At 40.0% G+C, this 22,920-nt stretch overlaps 1 protein-coding gene across 4 annotated transcripts in view; it reads left to right on the top strand.

Annotated features, from left to right (window-relative positions):
- Stac (SH3 and cysteine rich domain) overlaps nt 1-22,920 on the top strand; it is a 141,184-nt gene that overhangs the window by 57,132 nt on the left and 61,132 nt on the right. For 2 of the 4 annotated variants that reach the window (XM_048795523.1, XM_015489525.2), the window contains exon 2: nt 776-1,052. The exons of 1 other annotated variant lie outside the window; for it this stretch is intronic. In XM_048795523.1, coding sequence (XP_048651480.1) covers nt 776-1,052 — 277 coding nt within the window. The remainder of the gene's footprint in view (nt 1-775; nt 1,053-22,920) is intronic. One more of the 4 variants, XM_048795522.1, reaches the window with a different exon arrangement.

Raw genomic sequence — 22,920 nt, 5'->3', positions numbered from 1 at the left:
CCCCCCGCAAAAAAAATACAAGGGACAGGGCCTTAGGAAGGACAAAGAAAACCAAATGTGTAATTGAAACACTATGTCAAATATGTGCACACACACACACACAGAGGCATACACACAGAGGCTACTTATCCACATGCTCCAGATCCAAGTGAACTTGAGAGTTTCTGGTTTGTGTTCTGTGGATAATTTAGCCAGATTGATGTCGAGTCAGAGAGTGGCCTCTCCTGCTTGGCAGTGTGCGAAGACAAGCAGCTGCTAAGTGATCCTAAGAGAGAAAAGCCAGCATTGCGCACAGCCTTGGAGCCCTTGAATTCATACATCATTTCCAGTTTATTCAAATTCAAAACCAAATGGTATTGCCGGTAGGGACATAGCTTAGTGGTAGAGCCCCTACCCTGCCATCGTAAGGCCCTGGGTTCAATCTCTAACTCTGAAAGAATAAAAAAGAGCAAATGATGACAAAAGCCCAGTTTGGCAGGGCCCTGGTGACTGCAGGTTGGTGGAAATTTAAGGAAGCAGGGAAGGAAAGGCAGAGAGGCTCAACAGTGCCTTTTCCTGCTGTGTTGGCTTGGGGACAAGGGAAGGGGACGTTGCTGAATTCCATCCTCACTGGGCACTGACATCATCCTCACCCACACAAGGACACATAGGCGCCTCCCCGGGGGGACTGTGGGTGTCAGCGGGAACCGTTCCGTGCATGGAGCTGACCTCCGCACCCCCAGCATGAGTCTGCATGATAGATCGTAAGAGAGACTGTTCTGTCATTGCATTGCAGCTCCAGAAACTAAAACGATCACTTTCTTTCAAGACCAAGAGTTTACGGAGCAAAAGTGCTGACAACTTCTTCCAGCGGACCAACAGCGACGCGAAGCTGCAAGCGGACATGCAGGCCGAGGTCAGCCCCAGCTCCAGCCCCCTGCCTGCTCCAGGAAGCCTGGCGTCCACGCCCACCAGGGCTGGCCTGCACCCAGGCAGCGGCAAGGCTCACGCCTTTCAGGAACACATTTTCAAGAAGCCCACTTTCTGCGACGTCTGCAACCACATGATAGTGGGTAAGGCTTTCCCCTGCCCCTTCCTCCGGATCCAGCACCCCCTGGAAAGCTGAGAGAAAGTGGGCTACCACGGGTCCAGGTACCCAGAGATGGACTCTGAGCCTCAGAAATATGCAGACAGGATTGTTGAGGCGTGCTTTGGAGAAGAGTATTTGTGGAGAGGTAAGGGAAGCAGGGCTGGGCAGGGGGAGAAGTTGGGTTGTGCTACAGTTTTAGACCAACTTCAGTTGGTCCTCCAGGGGGCCCTAAAGCCCTTTAGGGTTATCCCCCAGTGAGTTCTTTGTACATCTATATCATCCCAACATTGCATATGGCCAATAAGTGAGACTTGGAATGTGTGTTTCCCAAAGAGGCCAATGTCTGCCATCACTGAGACTGGACATATGGATGACTTCCGGTATGGCCAAGAACACAGAATTCTGCAATTCCCTTCACCCTTTGCCAAGGAGTGGGATATTCCAATCGGGAGCTATTTTAGTTCCTATTAGAATCAAACACATCAGGCCAGTCCTGATTTTTAGGAAAGTATTATCTACCCACACTTTTACTTTCTAGTAGCAGTACTCATGTTCTTCCTTCAAACAAGCCATGTTTAGAAGTAGTGCTTATATCAGTCAAGGATTCCCACCATGGTGTTGCTTAATAACTACCCTTAAACTTCAGTACTTAAAACAGAGGCAGCATTTACTCTCACTTGGGCATCTTCAGAACAGCTAGAGATTGGCTGATCCAGACTCCACTCATTTATTGCATGTCCTTGAACCAATGGCCCAGCCTCGCCATGTTCTTCTGGCAAGATTGGGTGGAAGAACTCAAAGCTTCTTCAGGCCTTGGGCTTCTGCTGGCATTTCTTGTGTTCAGGGTTAGTTACAAGAGCAAGCCAGAGTCAAGGGATGGAGATGTCTACTCTCCCTCTAGTAGTGGGGACTGTAAGCCACCAGGAGAAGGGCATGAACACAGGGTCAGTTAATCTAAATGACCACTTAGGTGGTCTCTGGATTATAGATCCTTTATCATTTGGTAAATTCTGCCATGTCTCGGAGTTCCTGTGCTCCTGCTTCATGTCCCCATCTGGAAGTGGTGGCTGGAGTGTGATAGTCAGCATGGGGTCACCAGTGGTGGTCTCAGCATGCCCCATGCTCAGAATACTTAGGCAGTCCAGCCTCCAACCTTAATCTTTTTGTGAATGCCTGACTTCTAGTTCTGATGCGTCACTTTCAATTTCCACACGTATTTCCACCAAGCCTTTTCAAGGCAGTGCTATTCATAACCCTTAAATAAGTGATGATGAGCATCTATTTTAAATCTCATTGTGATGAGTGCGAAAAGACAAACGGCCATGTGTTTTTAAAAATGAGTAATGGGAATGAGTTCACCTCTGAGGAATGTCACAGTCATTACCCTACAGGGGACTCTAGGTGCACATCAAGTACAACAAAAATTTTGAAAGACTCTATTCTAAATATTAAAAAACAAAAGCCCTGTGCTAAAGAGAATGGCACTTTGCTTTTCTCTGATCATAATTAAACTTATATTGCAGCCACCTTTTTATCTTGAAATGAAAGGAAAAAATAGTCAACAAGTCACAGTGCTCTTTTCAAAGATGAAATAAAGGAAACCAATAGTTGGCTTCTTCTAGGAATGAAGAAAGGAGTTTAGAAAGGTGATGTGAGGTAGCACAGAAAGGGGAAAAGAAAAAAGACACGAATGAGGTGAGAGGAGGGGAAATTGAGATGGGGCTGACCAATGTCCTAACTTCCTGAACAATGCGTGGTGTTTTTAATTCACTGATAACAGAGCACAAGTGATCTGCCCTCTTCCTCTTTCTTTACCCCTGAAATCTAGCCTCCCGTCTCCCCAGAGGAGGCCATCTTCATACTCTAGATGGTAGGGAAAGATGAGATGCTCTTAGTCCCTAAGTATGACATTTCAGAAAAGATATTAAAGCTATTTTCCCCCTTTAACTTAAATCTAAGGATTGTATAAGGATGCATAAGAAAAATCAAATCTGATTTATTCACTTTCCAGCTGATGGGTGCTTCCTTAGAAAATGAAACTGATATCCTCTCCATCTAGCATTTCTGAGATGGAGTAGACACTCACAGTTGGTTCTACGAGGCTCCCCATTTGTGCCTTGATGCTGATGCCTATGCCCTCAAACTGGAAAGGCCACACAATTACCACAGGACCATTGATCAATAAAAAGAGAACAGGACCTCAGGCCCATTCATTGACCATCCGTTTCTAATTTCCTTAGCTCTCTACTGCTAACTTTGCCCTTGCCCTTCTACCTGAGAACTAAAACTTCTCCTCACCTACTTACCTGGATCTGGGTTAGACCCTTTGGGTTAAGCAGATACTGGCTAATCTAATCTAGCCTCCAGGACCTTGCTAACCTTTATGATCAATTCCTTAGGCTACCCCTTTCTAGAAAAATTGGTGACCTATGCAAGACAAAGATAGCCAACCCAATCTTTCATGGAGACATAGAGAAATAGATAGGGATGCCTATCAGCCCCAGGGCTGAATGTCCCTGCCTTTGGAACCAGAAGTACGTGACTGCTTTTGTCAGGTGGACTCAAGTCTTAGACTGGGAGAATTTGGAGCTGACTCTTGTACTTGGCTAAATGAACATATTTCCTCCACCAAGAAGTTTACTCTTGTAATCTTGCAATCCTCTGGCCTTGAACGTGTAAGTGAGGGTGGGAGTCCTGTCTCTGGTGTGTATCACCTAAATGTATTCCATTATGGCATTTTATCTTTATATTGAGTTAACTGTCTGCAGTGGCTCATTTCAGGGGAATATTGAATCTATGTGGTAATCTGCATCTCACTGAAATTTCAAAGACTTCAACAAGTCAATCTGTGCTTTTAACATGACTATCTCCATGCATTGGTCTACTCCATCAATTAAGGAGATTTTTCCAAAAAAAATCCCATTCTTTTGTTTGTGGTCAGATACCTTGTTTCTAAAATTATTTTTAAATTAAATGGTTTTTTTTTTTTTAGTTGGAGCCTACTTAGAAGACACAATATATTAAAGGAACTCAGATTTTTTAAACAGATAATTATCAAAATGGTTGGATTTTATTGCTTAAATTTCAACTTCTCTTATACCGTTTCTGTTACAAAGTATCATTCACTTTCATAACTTTCCCATAACATGGAAAATTAATAATAGCATTGTCTTATGTAGGAATCCCAGAAGAAGGGCCTGATTCAGAGATTCCTATGAAAATGGTTTAAATGCACAGAACACCCTCAGGAGGAGGGTCAAAGAAGCAAGAGGGACAAGGGAAGGCTTTAGGCAAGGATAGGACCTCAGCTGAAGTCCACTTTAGACAATCCCACTCAGCGCACCCACTTTGAGACAAGAGGCCTGCCTTGCACATGACTGTCACCCAGTCACTGACCATGGCTGCCCCAGGAAGGAATAGGGATGTGGCATCACCCCAAGGAGGATCCCATTTGACTGAGGACAATTCTCTGGGGGGAGGGGTGGGAATGACGTCTGTAAGTCATTAGCAGCCAAAGCTCAAGGCACAGCTTGGTAAATGAGATCTGAACAAGGCACCATCAGTACTCAGGACATCTATAAACATATTTTAATGCTTCAAGATGCAGTCAAAGGCATCCTTCACAAGAAGTGATTTTAAAATGCAGAGCAACCTTGGCACTGATGTGCCTATAACACTGCATTACCATAATAATGAGTCACATAGCATGAGAAGTACTATATTACACTGAATCCTGGACCTTTCTGCTGTGCTCTTGTTTGACCATTAGTTTAATTGTTCCCTGACCTATTCTGACCACATCCCATTGCCGAAGCCACTAACCAAAACTTGAGTGGAACAAAATATTTATACACATGTATAAACATAAAGATACAAAACTTAAAAAAAAAAAAGCAGTGTTTGCTCACCAATGATGTTGTCTCTTGGTGAGAGAGGCCAGAGAACAAGGGTTTCTTTGAAAAGCAAATGTCAAATCTGTGTATTCTCAGAATGGAAATTAAACCTCTGAGTTCATTTAACTGGACAATTGTTTTAGGGGTGATATAGGTTGTAAATAAAGCACAAGTGCTCTCTAAACCCTTTTTAAAAATATTTCAAACAGAAACTCTCCTTTGAGCTACAGTATGCCTCTATACTGAATTGAAGTGCTCAGAACCCATTGGTTTGTCCCCTGGGATTATTAATCTCTGCCTTCTATACTTTATGGCTGATTTTCTCCTTTAAGATAAAAACCCAATGCAGTACCCTATCCAGCAGGGGCAAATAGTCTCTTTCTATTCTTTGCTCATTTGGGCCCCCTTTAAGAGAATATAACTAAAACAGTCTCAGAAAGGAGATGGTGACTCTTCCAGATAAGGAATGTTTGCAGGGGGTGGCAATGTTTAGTCTGGAAAAGTCTTGGGAGAGCATGATCATTGTCTTCAAACAGCTGAAGAGATCTTCTCTGGAAGAGAGTTTAAACTTATTTGGGGTCCCAGGTGCACAGTAACAGATGGTGCCGTGAGGCAGAGTTCAGAGCCTAAAGGTACAGCGGCTCAACGTAACGCTAGAAGTAGGCTTGTGGATTTAGGAAGAGAAAAAAATGCATGTTCAAAAACTTCTGTATACTGTACTCCCTTTGAGTGTTCATAGCACACACAAGCATTTTGAAGTCTTGCCATTCTGAAAGCAACCCACCTGTTATCAGTGGAGAAGAGAGGCAGTAATTTAATGGATTATAACTAAGGAATTCTCCCTCCCAACATCTACATTTCCCGCTATAGAACACTGTTTGACACGTATCTCTTTCATGTACACAATTCCAAGGGATTTTTCTAAGGCTTGCAAAGGCAAATTCATCAGAGTTATTAAGGCTGCAACATCAGGTCCAAGGTTCTCATAGAGATTATCAAATATAAATGATTGTAGGACTTGTGCCCAGCACCTTTCAACTAAAAGAGCACCAAGTACTTTTAAAGCTGCATCTGCTATTATTTTTTTCAGAAATTCTATGCCTGCTGCCAAGTATGCGTATTTTAAGAAGTCTCTCACTGAAAATCACTTAAATCAAAAAGAATAAACCACATTCCTTCCAACAAAGGTTGAGTAGAAATTGATGTCAGTAGACTTCCAGGAAGAAGGCAGCCTAGAGTCTCACACAAAAGTGGAAGCAATTTCTGCTAGGGACAATAATCGCACTCTAGGGTCACACATGGGAACAGCATGTCATCATTTTGTGAAAATGTAAAAATCCTCATGCTGTTGCCAAAAGAGAAGACAGAACAGGAGGAGGTGGGACTCTCCATGGAAAAGCCCAAACACTATTTCTGGGCTCTTTTCAGTGCCTAGGGAATTTTACTGTTCTTTCTGAAAGATCTGCAATGCCCTTCCTTACAGTTCTGTCTCTCCATCTAGCCAATCCTAGATCTGTCCAAACCCAGTGAAAATTCTTTCTCCAGTTCTAAGGTGGTCACTAATTTTCTCAGAATTTTCACATCTTTTCTCAAAAACCCAGAGTTTGGTCAATTCTTTGCAGACATGAAGAGCTCAAATTCATGTGCCTATTCCCACAGCAACTGCATAGCACAGGCCTGACACATAGTGAGTGTTTTAAATAAGCAGTGAATGCATGGAATAAAACGGTCCACCTTCCAATATCAACAACAGAAATAAAAGCAATTTTTTAAAAAAAAATGGAAGAATATGGAAAAAAAAATCGCTAAATACTTTGAAAAGTCACTCCTGGGTATATCAAGACTGCAGCCCGCCCAAAAGGAAGCTTGACACAAGGCCCAATTTCCTCATCTGTCAGCTTTTCTTCATTTCTCCTTTGCATGGTATATTTTAAAACAAAGTTTCATAGTGCACAAAGGTCATAAAAAGGATGTCTTCCTTGCTGATTATATACTTAACCAAATAAAATATCATACTATTCTATTTAAAATTTTCGTCATAAATACCACTAGTATAGTATTTCCATTTTCTAAGATAGTTGCTTGATAGGTCCTTATCTACCTTTAGTTCAAGTTTTTTGTCATATAATCTAAATGCTTTGTCTGAAAAATAAACATAATTGGATTATAGATTTCTTTTTTTTGCTCCACCTAAATTTGCAAATTTAGATTTGCATTATGCATTTGCATTCTTATGAGTGAAATATTTGGCTTTCTTTCTGCCTGCTTATAAATATATGCTTTCTATTTTGTTTCCTGTTTCCCTCCATTTTGTGTGTGTTTTTTTGTGTGTGAGTGTGCATGTGTGCATATATGTATGCATATATGTGTGGTTTACATTTTCTTTCCTTTTAATAACCTCTCATGTTTTGGGAGATGCATGCATTCTTCTACTTATAATTACATATGAGGTTTTCAAAAAACTCTTTCTTCTACATTTTTCAAGTTATTAAAAAAAAAAATCAAAGCCGGGTGTGGTGGTGCATACCTGCAATCCCGGCCATTTGGGAGGCTGAGGCAGGCAGGAGGATCACAAGTTCAAAGCCAGCTTAGCTATTTAGCAAGGACCCAAGCAACTTAATGAGATACTTTCTGTAAATAAATAAATAAATAAAGGGCTGGGGATGTGGCTTAGTGGTTAAGTGCCCCTGGGTTCCATCCCCAGTACAGAAAAATATAAATATACAAAATAAAATAAAAATCAAGTTGGGGATGTAACGCAGTGGTAGAGCGCTTATGTAGCATGTGCAAAGAATTGGGTTCAATACCCAGTATAAATAAAATTAATTAATCAAATAAATAAAAAGAGTATTTTGATTTCTCTATTTTTCAAGATACACGGACCAAACTTTTAATCCCAACTCTCATCTAACAAGTCTTTTCACTTCCTGTTTTTGCAAATTAAGTATGGCACTCTTTTCATTTCAGATTTTTGTTGTTATTGCACTGTTTTCCAATTCATACCTTTGAGAGTAAATCTTAAGGTACACATGCTTTTATAACAAGATCTATGCATCTACTGGGACAATTCAAGTTTTACCTTGTTTCAGTATTAACTGCCAATTCTATTACTGGATAACTTCCTTATTTTTAAGCTCTTATTTTTGTTTCTCAGTTGTTAAAAGAATATTTTTAGTAATATTTTCCAGGTAAAGAACGTGGGTACCAAATGCATAAGGGAGTGAACTGCCAATCATCCCACTTGTTCAGCTAATGAACCTCTTGCAGCGGGGCATGTCAGTGAGCAGGGTCCAACTCAGACTTCTGGCAGGTTTTCCTTCATACCCCTCAGTTCTGGCCTTTACCATTGTCTCCTTGCCCACTCTGCTTTCCCCTGAAGCTAGTAGCACAGTCTCTCCTTTTATATTAGTCTATAAAATCCAAAGATTTTAGAGCTACAGCTTTATTTAGTAATTAAATCATCTGCAGTGTCAGTTCCATCCTTCCCTGCCTCTCATAAAGATTTTGATTGTGAAATTTAATTTTTTGCTTCCCTATATTCCCCAAACAATTTTCCAGGTTGTTTCTAATTTCCGCTTTTGACTCTTTTATTGGCGTATCTGATTCCCTTGTATTTTATTGTCAATCAAAAGCAGATGTTGTCTATAATTGTTTTTCGTTTAATATGGTATAGCCCTTCAAAGTATTCCTTGCTTATAGCCTTGTTGAAAAGAGTAAAGGAGATAAGTTGTCCAATGTAGTCACACAGAATTAGCAAATAGCAGATGTGACGCGTTAAAGTCCAGAGTGTGCAGGCCACAGCTTGTTGCATTCTCTGTAGTGTCCCCTGTCCTGGGAGTGTCACCTATCCTATATATAATAGCTGTCCACAATGAACTTGTAAAGTGATCAAATGAATACATAAATTCATTGTTCAACCAATGAGAAATATTATTTTCAAAATTATGCTTAAGATTGCTTTTACTATATATAAAATGTTCATAATTAAGAAGTAGGACTTCAGATAATCTCAACAGCCCCATTTCCAGCAAAGATTCACTGAGCACCAACCATGTGCGGGGCCCTATGCTGACATCTGGGGACGTGCAGTCTAATATTTTCATAAATTCAAGGAAAGGGACTGAGAGGTAGCAAAGGAAAAAGAAACAGAAATTACCTAGAAGCTAGAATGTGAAGGAGTCCTTTTCACTACCAGCTGCAGATCTGCAGGCCCTCTCTCCATGACAGACTGTGGACAGGCAGCAGACAAGGTGTGTGCAACAGGCCTCGTGATTCTCTCGTTGTCCTTCCAAGGCCATCCCCTCATCTCCACTCAAGTGATTAGTCTAGGATACACTGCTGCCACATCCCTGATGGGACGATATCTGAACCCCCTGTTGTACACAGGTTTGGGGAAGTCAAGAAGCCAAAAAAAAAATTAGAATCTAGCTTATCTCAGTAATATTGGTCATACTTCTACAAATTTTCCTATTTTTATTAATATGTATACATGCTGATATTAGGAAGGCAAAGAAACTGTCCTTGACCACGATGTTAAACATCTCTTGACCATTAAGAATAAGAAAAGTTTGGTCAGGCACAGTAATCCCAGCAACTCAGGAGGCTAAAGCAAGATGATTGCACGTTCAAAGCCAGCCTCAGCAATACAGCAAATCCCTACAAAACTTAGTGAGATCCTGGCTCAAAATAAAAAATGAAAATGGATGGGAGTGTTGCTCAGTGGTTAAGCACCCCAGGGTTTAATCCCTGGTACCAAAAAAAAAATTTAACAATAAGAAAGGTCTGGGTACAATGATGCACTCTTTGAATCTAGCCAATTTGGGAGGCTGAGGCAGGAGGATCCCAAGTTTGAGGCCAACAACATTGGCAACTTAGATCTTGTCTCAAAATTATGAGAAAGGGATAAGAGGTCTGGGGATGCGGCTCAGTGGTCCAGCACCCCTGAGTTCAATCCCTAGTAGCCCCCCAGATAAATGGAGATCAAATAATAAGAGGAGAATCTTTATATACACACTCTCCAGAAAATTAATATTGCCAATTACTGCTGTTATCATATCACTGTAGTTTAAAAATGTGGAACTTCCTTCCTTTAAACTGTTTATTTTACAAGTAATTTGCTGGAGTTTTGAATGGTCAGATTTGAGGGAAAATTATAGAAAAGAAAATCAGCCAAAAAGAAAGAAACCGTCTCTCTTAAATTACAGATCATGATGTTTACAGTGCTTTGGTGATTTCTTGAATCGCAGCATAGAGATGATCTTTCAGGAAAGAAATGTTTTTCCCTCCCTAAAAAAGAAATTTGTATTTTAGGAGCCTTTTAAGATCATACTTAAGAGGAAATGAATGACATATAAAATGGTGTTCTCAGCGCATAAATAACACACCCAGGAGCAGAGAATGTCTGATGGTGTTGTTACATTTTGTCATTTCCCACAGTTCACCACGAGATGCTCTTTGGTAATATTTTAGCTTAGATATTCTGAATACATGCTCTTTTGAGACTCACTGTATTTCATATATTTTCTTCCTCTTCTATGTTAAAAGAATAAGACATTTCCCAGGACAGAAAGAAAAGAGGAGAAATCAGTCCAGATGGAGTTTAGCTGGGGCAGGAAGACAGAAGACACAGCTATGAATGCACTTGGAGAGCCAAGCCTTTTCCTGCCTGTGATATTGATCAAAAGCTGGGTCCTGGTCTCCCCTGCCAATAATGAGGTCAAGGTTTTGGAAAAAAAAAAAAAAAAAAGAAAAATAAGTTTTATTGCTTTGCTTGCAAAGAAGAAACACGGGGAACTCCTGTCCCAGAGGCCATGGTTCTCCCCGCCAGAGGAAACACAGGGCTTTCAAAAAAGAGACTACAAGGGCTGGGATCCAAATATTACCATTAGAGAATATTAACTATTGTTATCAAATGTCCTTGAGAGACATGTTGCTCCAGTTCCCTGGTTTTGGAGTTTCTTTATTCTCGTGGGCCCTGGTACTCTTCCACCAAAGGACACAATAGCTTAGCATGGAACAGGAAAAAAAAAAAACAATATTAGTTTTGTTTTCCCTCCAGTGTTAGAGGGGGGGAGAAAAAGGAAAGAAGAAAAAAAATGTCAGTTTTTAAAATAAGCTGCTTGCAGCAAGGTTTGTACTCCAAGCATAAAGTGGACCCCATTACAATACTGCTGATTCCTGCTGCCTGCTTGAGGTTCTGAAGAAGTCATGACGAAGCCTCAAATGTTGAGAGGCTGATTGCCTTTGACCCATGGCTGTTCCAGGTTTGAAGGCTGAAGACTATAGGAATAGGCCATCACTTATGTGTGGGGTGACAGAGACTTGCTAGAAAATGTGTATCCTGTCCCACTATTTGTCTGACATAACAGGGAATGCTCCACTGACCTACTTTAGATTGTTCCCCTTGGTTGTGTAGCCATAGTAGATAGGATGTCATGGAATAATATTACTGGGCCAGTGCTCTAAAATAGAACAGCCCTGTGTGTGCACCTGGGTCTCAGAACATCATGAAATAGTGTGTGTCAGGTGTGCACATGTGTATCTATGTGCACCTGAAAGTGTCTACACTGTAAACCAACTATCAAGGACAGAGGATGGGGGAAAGCATTTTCTCCATAGCTCATCAAACACTACCTAGTTACCCAAGCACAAAAGCAAATTAGAGACCATTCCATCACATGTGAAGCTTACATGAAATAAAGGTGCAGAAGCCTATTGCTGCCCTGCATGTACCACCCCAACAACAGGACAACCAGCAAGTTCATGAGGGTATGTATTTATACATGTGCAAGTGCACACACACATGCATGCGCGCGTGCGCGTGCACACACACGCACACACACACACACGACTCGGGAAATGTGTTTCTGGTCAGGTACAGAAAGAACGTTGTTCAGAGTTCCCAACCATGTTCGCCTGTACCTGATTCCATGCACTGTAAGATCCAACCACCGCCTTTACTCCATTTATAATGCCATAAAGAGAAAGAAGAAGAGTGTATAATTAAAACTGAAGGGGCATGTTGAGCCAGCTTGACTCAGCTTGACTATATCATTTTGCCTGACATCCCCATTTGTAAAAGGAAATTTCAAGAAACATTTTCTGAGCATCAATTTTTTTCATTTTAAAAATAGAAATCATAGCCAGGCACCATGGCACAGACCTGTAATCCCAGCGACTTGGGATATTGAGGAGGAGGACTGCAGGTTCAAAGCCAGCCTCAGCAATTGAGCAAAACCCTGTCTCAAAAAATAAAGAAATAAATAATTAGAAACAAAACAACTACCTGATGGGTTTGCTGTAGAGATTGCATCCAAAATGCAATAGTGCTTCAGTAAAACCTTTCAAGGCACTTTGTTCTATCCTATCTTCCTGCCCTGCTTTCACCTGCAGGGGTGCATGCTGTTCCCACAGGCTGCCAGTCTCCCCAGGTCTAGTCATACATATCAACTGCCAGAAGTTTTGCTGTCCAGATGCCTTGTTGATGCCAAAATGCTTAAGTGTCTACATTGAAACAAAGCCCCTCCCTCCTCCCAAATCCTGCCATTACGTCGATGTCTTCTCTCCTGGTGGATTAGATGGTACCTCATCATCTTAGCTACCTGACCAAAATCTCCAGGTCCCTGCTCCTTTTATCTAGAAACCCCACCCATGATCATACTGTCAATTCTACTTCTGAGGCTTCCCTGCCACCAAGCCCCACCTCTCTTCCATGTTGATCCTGCCTGATCCAGCCTTCGGTCCATCTCACATGAACTGGTTCAAGAACTTTCTAAATTATGTGATTTCTTCTCATCTCCACATCCTCATTCAGTTTATACACTGCTGCCAAATCTCTTCTGAAAGTAATTTGACATCACATCCTTGTTGTTATCAAGAAGGCTTGCCCCACCTCATTGCCTAAAGAATTACACTCGAGCTCCTGAGTTTGACTTGCTTCTAAAATCTCCAGTGACTTAGCAAAAGTGAAGGAAGGGTATCAGCCCAGCAGGCTGAAAGAGAAACACCGTTCACTACTCCAGACAGTCTTTGTCAAGGCCCCTGGTGATCGTCAATAAGTGGATCATCACAAAGAAACGTAAATACAAACCTGCAAGAAAAAGTCAGAGAAAGGTGGAAGGGTGCAGAGGAATCTGATGGGGGATGACTTTGGACAACTCTCACTCCCAGGGTCTTCAAAATAAGATCAGAAATAACAATACTACTTTATGGAATTGACTGACAAAAAAAGGCTACTGGTGGCAGTACAGAATGGGCTATAAGACCCCAAAACTGCTATTATGAAGGCTGCATTTGCAACAAACAGGTTGACAATAATTGTAAGTCAGATGCTTAGAGAGCAATTCAGAGATGGAGAAGAGCAATGGGCCATTCCACTCTTCAGAGACCTGAATAAATACACATTCTCTAACCTTGAGATAGAATACTGGTTCTGAAGAAAGCATTTGAGACTGCCAACACTGAAGACTTCAGGAAAGAGGAGAAAACAGACGATTATTAATACTGGGCCAGAGGTGTCAAATCCAGATGTTTCCCAGATGGTCATGAGAAAGTGATCATGGAGAAGGGCACCTCCCAAAACATTAAGCCAAGCATGTGCAATAGGAGAAGAGCTCAGAAGCCATGGTGTTACGATGTGAACTGATGGCCCAGGGGGCGAAGGCTGTGGACTCCAAACACCAAGGCCCTCAGCCAACCCAACTCCCACTGCTATTTTTAAAGCCAAGAGCGGGTGAGGGGTGGGGGAAGTAGAGGGAGTTTTTCCACTAGTAGTCAGGAACCGAAATAGGAAAGATCAACAGAGGCATTTATAAACAATGAATGCCATTAATTTTTTTTTAAAAGCTTAAGTCTGAGTTGGAAATAAAGCAGTAGGAGCAAGGAGTGGGGAATATGGGCAGGAAAAGATGACCCCAGGGTCTTCATGTTCCTAACAGAACCTGTCTGCTCACTGGAGGGCATTTCAAAAGTCACTGTATCATTGAATTTCCCGGAAAATTTGAAAACTATCTTATTAATCGAAGTCAGGGGAGAGATGGGATGGGTTATTTTTAATCAAGGTCCCATGACTAGAGTTCAACTGTGATGGAAAAATATGTTCCCTTTCTTCCCTTTCTAACTATTGAGTGGTATCTCAGAGGGGAAGTCTAAAATGTATTGCTCCAACTCCGAACTCAAGCTCTTCCTAGAATTCTGTGAGGACAGTGACAGGAATCTGGGGCTTCTTAGATGAGAAAGAGAAGATAATTATGAGCCCTGGTTTGAGTTGGGTCTGCTTAACTTCTCAGTGTGACAAGAAAACCATTAGACCAGGAGGTTGGAGAGGAGGAGCACCATGTGATGTTAGTCAAATCGCTTTGCTTCTCTGAGCTTAGTTTCTGTGTGTGTAAAATGAGAGAATCGATTATATCTGAGAGGAAAAAAATGGCTTCCATACTAATTGAGTGGTGGCGATTCCCCAGGGAAGCTTCTGAAGCTGCACCATAACTCAGTCAGAAAATTATAGTAATTAATTAGTGATATCTGCCATGCGCCCCACTTGAAGGGCTTTAGCACATATGCTATGTATTTGCTATCCCTAGGCTACTGATCTCTAAGGCAGGACTTCCTAAAAATTGAATGTGCATAAAAATCATTAGGAAGTCTTATTAAAATACCTATCCTGATTTAATGGGTCGGACACTGGGTCCTGAGATTCTGCATTCCTTACAGGGTGTCAGATGATGTAGGTAATGTCAGCCCGTGGACCACACACTCTGGGTGGCAGGCTTGAAGGTATCTTTATGACTCAATGTATGACACTAAAATTCAGAAAGTCACTAAGAGCTATGCAGAAGTCCTTTGGTACTTGGGAAAAGGAAAAGGGATTGTAGAAATATTGAGAAAACAACTATTTTTCAAAATACTTCAAACTTTGTTCCATAGATCTTCATTTCATTCTTTCTTTTTTTCTCCATAGATGCTTAATGTATACAGAGCACTCTGGTAAATAATTGGGTATGTACTTACAGATACTTGAACAAAGGTATATAGAAAATGCTAGTGGGAAAAAAAATGTAAGAAAATAGTAGCTCTACCTGAGGAGGAAGCAGTCAATCAGAGTTCCATAATGAATGTGGCATTTGAGAGATGACCCATAATTAACCATTTCCTACCAAATTCATCTATAGCTCCAGGCATTACCTTCCTGCTGAGGACAGAGAGCCCAAACACACCCATTATCTTTCAAAGTGCAACAAAGTCAATTTTTTAATTTCTCGGAAGTTGATGTGTAGTCTAGAGATTAACCCAGTTTAGTCACCACCTCTGTTCTTTGGGCAGACTTATCTAGGAGGCACCCTATCCCAGATGCAAATCAAGTAGTGCCATTACTTGTCATTGGTCCAGAAATGGTAGTTAAAAGGGTTCTAGAGCACTTCATCTTTTTATTTCTGATTTCTAAATTATGATAGATCAAAGATCTGATACCTTGATGAGAATAGAAAATACAGTTAGGATATGTCAGTCAAACCTAGGTGATGAAGGAGAAGAAATGAGTAAACAAAGCATAACAGCCAGAGACCCAGTGTCCAGTTTGCATTAAATCAGACCCACTTTTGAACTCAGACACCACCATCTGTTAGCAAGGCAATCTTGGGAAACCTTTTAAAGCTCTCTGATCCTCAATTTTCCATTTTAGTAGTAAATAATAGCTAACTTCAAGGAATTATTCATTGTGTTAAGAGAAAATATAGGCAAAGTTCCTGATTCTTGGCAATCATGGGCACAGTCCCCCGGTCAAGTCACCCTGATTTTGATCGTCTCTTGGTTTTTATCCTTTCAGAAATAAAGATGGATAGTTTTTTGCCTAAGGAGGAAGCAGGAAATTGTAATCAGAATATCTGGGTTCAAATCTCTCCTCAGCATCTTTTTCACCATGTGACGGTGAACCAAAGTCTTCGCTTCCTCAATCCCAATTTCCTCTTCTATGAAAGGACTGAAAATAACTGTGGCTATACACCAGGGATTCTTGACTGGAAATGATTTTGCCTCTCTCATAGAATTTCAAGATCTAACAAATAAAAAGACACCCAGTTAAAACTGAATTTCAGAAAAACAACAAATACTTTTTAAACTCAGTGTGTCCCAGGCAACATTTGAGGTGCACTTGTCCTATGCAATATTTATGACATATTTATGCCAAAAAAATATCAGAAAGTAAAATTTAACTGGACTTCCTTATTGTATCAGCAATCCCATTCCCACAGAACATGAGACAATGTCCGGAGATGTTTGTGGTGGTTACAATTGAAAGAAGGGGTGCTGCTGGCACCAAGTTGAGTAGAGGCCAGGGATGTTGCTAAGTCAGCACAGGACAGTCACACACACAATCAGCAACTAGCAGACCCTAAATGTCAATAACACAGAGTGTAAGAAATCCTGCTCAGGAGGCTTAAATGTTAAAAATATATTTTTAAAATTAAATTTTTAAGGAAAAATAAAGGGAGATGGACGCTTTCCCCATATTAAGAAAGAGGCAACTAAACTCAAATAATCTGTGAGGGCTGCAGCCAGACATTCTGCTACAGAATGTGCCCTAATGAGCCCAGGGAGAGGCCCTGCCTTCAGGGGTGTTGTTTCAGGATGAAAATGAAGGCCTGTCGCCCACTGGTACTCTGGGCAAGCACAGTGCTTACAGCATGTGTGTAGGTAAAGCACCTGGGCCTTGCTCAATAGCATCAGGACTCCTGCCAGAGACTTCAGCGTGGCCAGTGGAGATAGGGGAGATGCTGCCACTTCTTTCCAAAGCTGCTGGACTCCTCCCCCAACAATTCCTAACAGTGGGGACTCCAAAACCCAAACTGCCAGTGATTCCTCTCATTTCAACATGACTTTATTTTTATTAAATTTTTCAAAAATATCACCCACTTCCTTTGAAAAATATGTTGTTTTATTTTTAGCACAAAAAGAAAATTTGCTCATTATAGAAAATGAGCAAATACAAATAAGCAAAAACAAGAACTAAAGAGCATTTATAATTCCACCACCTACACAGAAATATGACGAACATCTTTCTGTATGCTCTGCCAGACGTTTTTACATGCAAGTGATGCCTACTTTTTTGGGTCTTTTACCCTGATGTTGACACTTTTTTGGGGGGAGGGGGAGTACTGCAGATTGAACTTGACCACTGAGCCATACCCCAGCCCTATTTTGTATTTTATTTAGAGACAAGGTCTTACTGAGTTGCTTAGACCATCCCCATTGCTGAGACTGGCTTTGAACTTGTAATCCTCCTGCCTCAGCCTCCTGAGCTATTGGGATTACAGGCACGATGCCACGGTGCCCTGCTGATGTTGACAATTTAACATTATATTGTGACCATTACATTATGTCAATCATTATTAGATTAAAAATTATCTCGGTAGCCAAAACAATATTTTGCTTACCTATATACCAGACTTTTATTAACTAAGGCCCAGTTTTGTGATTTTTGTTTGTTTTCCACTTTTCAATATTATTTGCAAAGATACAGTAGGCATTTTTGTAGTTAAATCATTGCAAATATAACTATTTTCTTAAGATCCAATTCTGAAATTGAAATTGCTATATTGTGCACATACTATGGTCTGAATAAGTGTCCCCAAAGGGTAATGTGTTAAAGGTTTGGTCCCCAGGGTGATGCTACTGGGAGATGGAACCTTTAGGAGCTATGTTCTAGTGGAAGGTTCTTAGGTCTTTGGGAAGGTGCCCTTTAACACACTGTGGGACTTCCAGCCACTTCCTCTTGTCTTTGCTCCCTTTGTCTTGAGGCCAGCAAATTGTTCTGCTGTGTGCTCCAACGCCGTGTGCTCCAACTATATTGTGTTGCCTTGTCAGAGGCCCAAAGTGATGGGCACCTGCTGCCTCACCAATCTTGGTCTGGAAACTCCAAAACCATGACCAAAAATAAATATTTTTTATTAGTTAATTATCTCAGGTATTTTGTTATCATAATTGGAAGCTGGCTAATGCAACACATGTTTAAAGCTTTTGATGCTTAGAACAGAGTCGGACAGAGAAGATAACCTGTCCCAAAATTAGCCTGACAGTAGTGATCAACAGCGGTGCCATTTTCTCCCCAGCAGGAGTGTGTGAGAGCGATCACGACTCTATATACAATCAGTGGTGGCAGCTTTTACTTTGGTTTTGTTTTGTTTTATCATTGCACATTTGATAGGGGGAAAATGGATAGCTGGATGTTCTCATTTCAGTTCTTTGGTTACTAAATTATTTATTAGATGCTTAACTTTCTATTCCATATCTTTTGTAAGTTTTCAGTTTATGGCCTTGGACAATACTATATGTCTTTTGGCTTATTCATCTTTTCCTATTAATTTTTAAAACCTGCTTATAAATCTTTTATAATGCTGTATCATACCCTTAATTATGCAAATTGACAAATTCCTCCAACTTATCTGCCTTTAGGTTGTATACTACTAATGTCTATGGTTTTATGCAACCAAATTATCAATCTTTTCATATATTGCTTTCTCTCTCATAAAAATATGCCTTGGGTCTCTCTATTCAAGAACAAATAAGCTAGTATTTCTATTTTTTTTCAACTAGTTTAATATTTCAACTTTTATGTAAATTCCATCCAAATTTATTTCATAATATGCTACCAATTAAGCATCTGGTGTTTTCATCAAATAATTAACCAAGTGACTCACCAGGATTTGTTGAATAATTCTTTCTTTCACCGATGATTTGAGAAATCACTTTTATCTGACAGTAAATTCATAAAGATGCCTATTTTAGGCTTTCAATTCACTGCATTAATGGTGATATTCACTTGTTCCAGCACCAGTAGCTCTCTGATTTAATCACTATTATGGTTTACAAAACTTTTTTTTTTTTTTTTGCAAAAATGTTTTGCCGTTCTCAGGTACTCTTCAAGATTTATTTTAGAATCATTTTGTGAAGCCCCCCACTCAAATCCCATTGATATTTCAACCAGAATTCTGGTGCATTTGCAGAACAATTTGGAGAAAAGTGGTGTCCCTTCAATAAATGTTTTTCTTTTTTATTTAATAAGCATGCCAAGCATTACTAATATGAACCATCTTTGCTTTATTTCAAGCTTAAATAGGAATTCATTTGACAAATATTTATGTAGCAGCTCTGCTGTGCCAGGCTCTGTTCTAAGCGCTTAGGATGTATCAGTGAACTAACCAGATGAAGATATTTGCCCTCATAGAATCAATATTTTATTTAGGAAGACAGTGGATATGTACGTAAGTAAAATGATGATAGATCAATCTTCAGGTGATGAATGATATAGACAAAAAAAAGAAAAATGTAAAGTAGAGTGAGAAAGATCACAAGTACAGAGGAAGAGAGAGAGTTGCAGTATCACCTGAGATGATCATGGTAAGCACGGACCAAGGCAGTTTCTCAAAAAGTTAAGTGTAATATAACCCAGCAATTCCACTCCCAGGTGTATCCTCAAAAGAATGGAAAACAGGTACTTAAATAAATACAGGTACATGCATGCTCTTAGCAGCACAGTTCACAGTAGGTAAACAAAATATAAACTTATTTTATAAATACATATATGTGATACAATATTATACATCCATTAAAAAGAATGAAATACTGATAAGTACTTTGATGTAGATGAACCTTTAAAACATTTCGCTGATTGAAAGTAGCCAGACATAAAAGGTCACGTATTCTGTGATTCCATTTATATGAAGTAACTCAGAAGAAGAAAATTCATAGAGATAGAAAGCAGATCATTGGTTGCCAGGAACAGCTAGTAAGGAAGGAAGTAGAACAGCTGTTTATTGGATGCAGGGTTTCCTTTAGGAGTGATTAAAAAAAAATGGGAACTAGGTGGAAGTGGTGGAGGTGGCATAACAGGATGAACATACTAAATGCATTTAATTGTTTGGTTTAGATGGTTTGTTTTATGTTATGTGATTTCACCTAAATTAAAAAAAAAAAAACAGGGGAAATTACTTAACTCATAAATCCAAGTCTGGCCCATTGCCTGTTTTTCAACAACCCACAAACTTAAAAAGACTTAAATTTTTAATTGAGAAAAAAAAATTTTAAAAGAACAATACTTAGGACACATAAATATTATATGAAAGTCAAATGTCAACAGCTGTAAGTTTTAAGAACACCCAGCCATACTCATTTGCTTACTTACAATCACTGCTAGCTATTTTTACCTTTACAATGGTAGTCTTGAAGGGTTACAACAAAAACTGTGTCATCTACAAAGTCTACAACGTCTACCGACTTTCCCTTTAAAAAGAAACTGATCCCTGGTCTAACTCCGTAGAAGTTTAAAAAAAAAAAAAAATCCTCCTAAACTTAGTGCCAAACTCGAAGTTATTGTTGAAGGGTTTTCTCCCAGAAAGATCCTTCACTTGCTCCAGATTCTTGAAATAGGTGTTTTTCAAAGGAGCTGGAAGCTATTGGCTTCCTCCTGATCGTCAAGTCTTGTCTTGATTGCCCCCCAAACCACATGTTAAAAATGGGAGTTCATAACCCACTTGAATCTAATGTATGAAATATGATATGTCAAAAGCTTTGTAATGTTTTGAACAACCAATAAAAAAAAAGACAAAAAATACCACACTAAACAGCAATAAAGGGTTTCTAATGCTGTTGTGAATGTCATAAAAACATCACTGGAGGCTTGCTCCATGTGGGAAAGATCAGCACCAGGGAGGCTTCAAAGTGGCAGATGAGGGCAAGGGAGGGATGCACCAGTGTCAGTAGAGTGGATGTACTCCAGGCTGACAGCCACCCTGCCATTCTCAAAGGGCTTCCCAGACCCCAGCCTGCTCTGTAATAGGAAGTTTGGCATCTGAGATAGCCATTTTTCTACAGTGTGATTGATAGAGAAGGCACATCGATTCAACTTGCTTTGCTCTTTCATTTCTCTTTTTAATATTTTCTCTTCTTTCCCAAACGTTTCCCAGAACAGAGCTTTGATGCTACTCCCTAGAGGATCTCTCCAGGGGAATGCCCTACTTCCCTCCGTGGGCGATCCCTAGAAAGCTGTGGGATAGATTTCATTTCCACAGCACTTGGCACGGGCTTTAACAAGTTGTTGTGATTTTCTTTGTTCGATCATGACTCTTAAAAGTTTTAAGTAACGTGGTTTGCTTCAGGGTTTAGAGGTCCCTTAACAATAAATGTATCCCATTAATACATAAATTAGAGATTTTATGTAAATGTTTAAATATTATTTCAAGAACAACATTTAATATTATTCTTGTATATTTCATAAATAAGTAGGAATCATATTTATAAAAAAATTATTGAATGAATTCTAAAAATGATACATTTCTTTTATATTTTATACCATTTTCATGTCCTGAAGGCACAACTTTTATAAAGCAAGGATCAATTTAGTTGTTTGCAGATATAAGGGAGAGAGAAAGAAATAGAACACACAGGAGAATAGAGGGGTGTATGGAGACCCATGCTTTTATCAAGATCATGCCTTGTCAAATCCTGGGTTTGCTATGTCCAGTTCAGCCTTAAAGAATACGAAAGTTATGACCTCAGGGAAAGTCACCAATCAGAGTTGCAGATGACACAGTCTGCAGCCATCTCACCATTTCTTTCACATGGCTCAGTGATCAAGTGCCTTATCCAGGGTCTCAGAGCTAAGGACTATTATCCAAACTTTTTTGTTACTGTATACCTGAATTTTTCCATCTCACTGTGCTGTCTTCACAAATTACATGTATATTTACATATGCACATATCCAAATATGAACATCCAAATATAATTTATGCATAAACACTGTAATGATTTGTAGAATGTCTGCCCTACTCTTGTATTCTTCCTTTCGTCCTTCTCCATCCTGGTTATATTCTTTCTTTTAAAATAATCAACCAAGATAAGAACATTGTTTTCATCAAAGGAGAACAATTTTCAGTTTCATTTTCAAAATTAAAAATAAGTTGCTGAAGTCAGGCACGGTGGCTCATGCCTGTAATCCCAGCAGCTCAGGAGGCTGAGGCAGGAAGATTTTGAGTTCAAAGCCAGCCTCAGCAAAAGTGAGGTGCTAAGCAACTCAGTGAGATCCTGTCTCTAAATAAAATACAAAAAAAGAGCTGGAGATGTGGCTCAGAGGTTGAATGCCCCTGGATCCAATCCCCAGAACCCAGAAAAAAGACAGAAAGAAGAAAAAGTTGCTGAGCCAGTGTCGGTGGCACACACCTGTAATCCCAGCGGTTTGGGAGGCTGAGGCAAGGAGGATCGAAAGTTCAAAGCTAGACTCAGCAATTTGGCAAAGCCCTAAGCAATTCTACGAGACCCTGTCTCTAAATAAAATATAAAAAAGTGTCTGGGAATGTGACTCAGTGATTAAGTGCCCCTGGATTCAACCCCCTATACCAAAAAAAAAAAAAAAAAAAAAAAACAAGTTGCTGAATAGATGTGTAACAGAAGTAGAAACAGCAGTGTATGCATACATTGGCTAATGCAAATCCAGCCTTGTCTCCTAACAGGTTACTGATGTGCAAGTAATCACCAGCTTTGAAGGTTTGGCAATAGCAAGTGCAATGGGAAGAACTCTATTTCCCACACTCTCATGCTGCGTGTTCTCAAGGGCTTGCACTGGGCTGCAGACCACTAGAGCCTATAATCCCTTACTCAAATCTGTTATGGGGACCTGCATCCCTACAGTGGAAAATGACGGTTCCTCTTTGTTGCCTCTAAGAACCTATTTTATGTAATCCACCACAAGTGTGATCAGATTGCCTCTTTCAAAGAGGTATTGGAACAGGATAGTTGCAGCTCTAGAATTTTCTCAGGAAAACTTTAGTTACCTGGAAATTCTTGCTACTTCTCATCCAATCCATCTTCATTGACTATGTGGTTACGTATTTGTTATTTTTATTTTATCCTTATCAAAGACTGAAGAGGGTCGTAAATACCTCCTTTCAATTTCAGTAGAAGAAACCTGA

Source organism: Marmota marmota, unplaced genomic scaffold, assembly GCF_001458135.2.
Source record: "Marmota marmota marmota unplaced genomic scaffold, marMar, whole genome shotgun sequence".
Classification (NCBI taxonomy): domain Eukaryota; kingdom Metazoa; phylum Chordata; class Mammalia; order Rodentia; family Sciuridae; genus Marmota; species Marmota marmota.
Note: the sequence above shows the minus strand (reverse complement) of the source record. Positions and strands in the feature narration are given on the sequence as shown.